The 543-nt window shown below is 69.2% G+C and overlaps 1 protein-coding gene across 1 annotated transcript; it reads right to left on the bottom strand.

Moving 5' to 3' along the window:
- Positions 1-33: 33 nt before the first annotated feature.
- Positions 34-537, bottom strand: LOC121361928 (D-glucuronyl C5-epimerase-like; the record flags this gene model as incomplete). The annotated part of the gene is made up of 1 exon (XM_041483017.1): positions 34-537. A coding segment is annotated over exon 1 (499 nt), but the record flags the coding sequence as incomplete, so codon positions are not given.
- Positions 538-543: the final 6 nt, after the last annotated feature.

The raw sequence follows: 543 nt of genomic DNA, 5'->3' as shown, positions 1-543 counted from the left end.
CCCAAAGCTTCCCGGGAATCCGCCGCCTCGCACCTTCCACGCCGCTGATGCACTTGACCCTGTCGCGCAGCTCCACGTTGTAGCCCTCGAAGGACATGAAGACGCCGTCGGGCCGGTACGGAGCGCGCTGGGCGTAGACCTTGGAATAGCTGTGGGAAAACTCGAACCTCTCACCGCCGTCGGCCTGGGCGATCCGCCCGTACACCTGGAAGTACTTCTCCACCCAGCTGAAGGGCAGGAACACCTCGCCGCCCTCGCGCCGCCCCTTCACCGTGTGCTCCTCGTTGATGACGCAGTCGATCTCCTCGTAGCGCGGCCCCGCCGCTCTCCCGGCGCTTCCCGCCATTCCCGGCGCTCGGGGCGCGTCCTGGGGCGAGGCCTCCTCGCTGTCGGGAATGCCGGGGCGCTCCGGGGGGCCGGGAGGGGGCCGCGGGTGATGGGAGCAGCGGGTCCAGAGCAGCAGCGAGAGCAGAGCCAGCAGGGAGCAGAGCACCAGGAGAGCCTTGGAGCTGAGGCGGGCCAGGCAGCGCATGGTGCTGCATT

This window comes from Pyrgilauda ruficollis, unplaced genomic scaffold (assembly GCF_017590135.1).
Source record: "Pyrgilauda ruficollis isolate IOZ18807 unplaced genomic scaffold, ASM1759013v1 scaffold11566, whole genome shotgun sequence".
NCBI classification, from domain to species: domain Eukaryota; kingdom Metazoa; phylum Chordata; class Aves; order Passeriformes; family Passeridae; genus Pyrgilauda; species Pyrgilauda ruficollis.
Note: the sequence above shows the minus strand (reverse complement) of the source record. Positions and strands in the feature narration are given on the sequence as shown.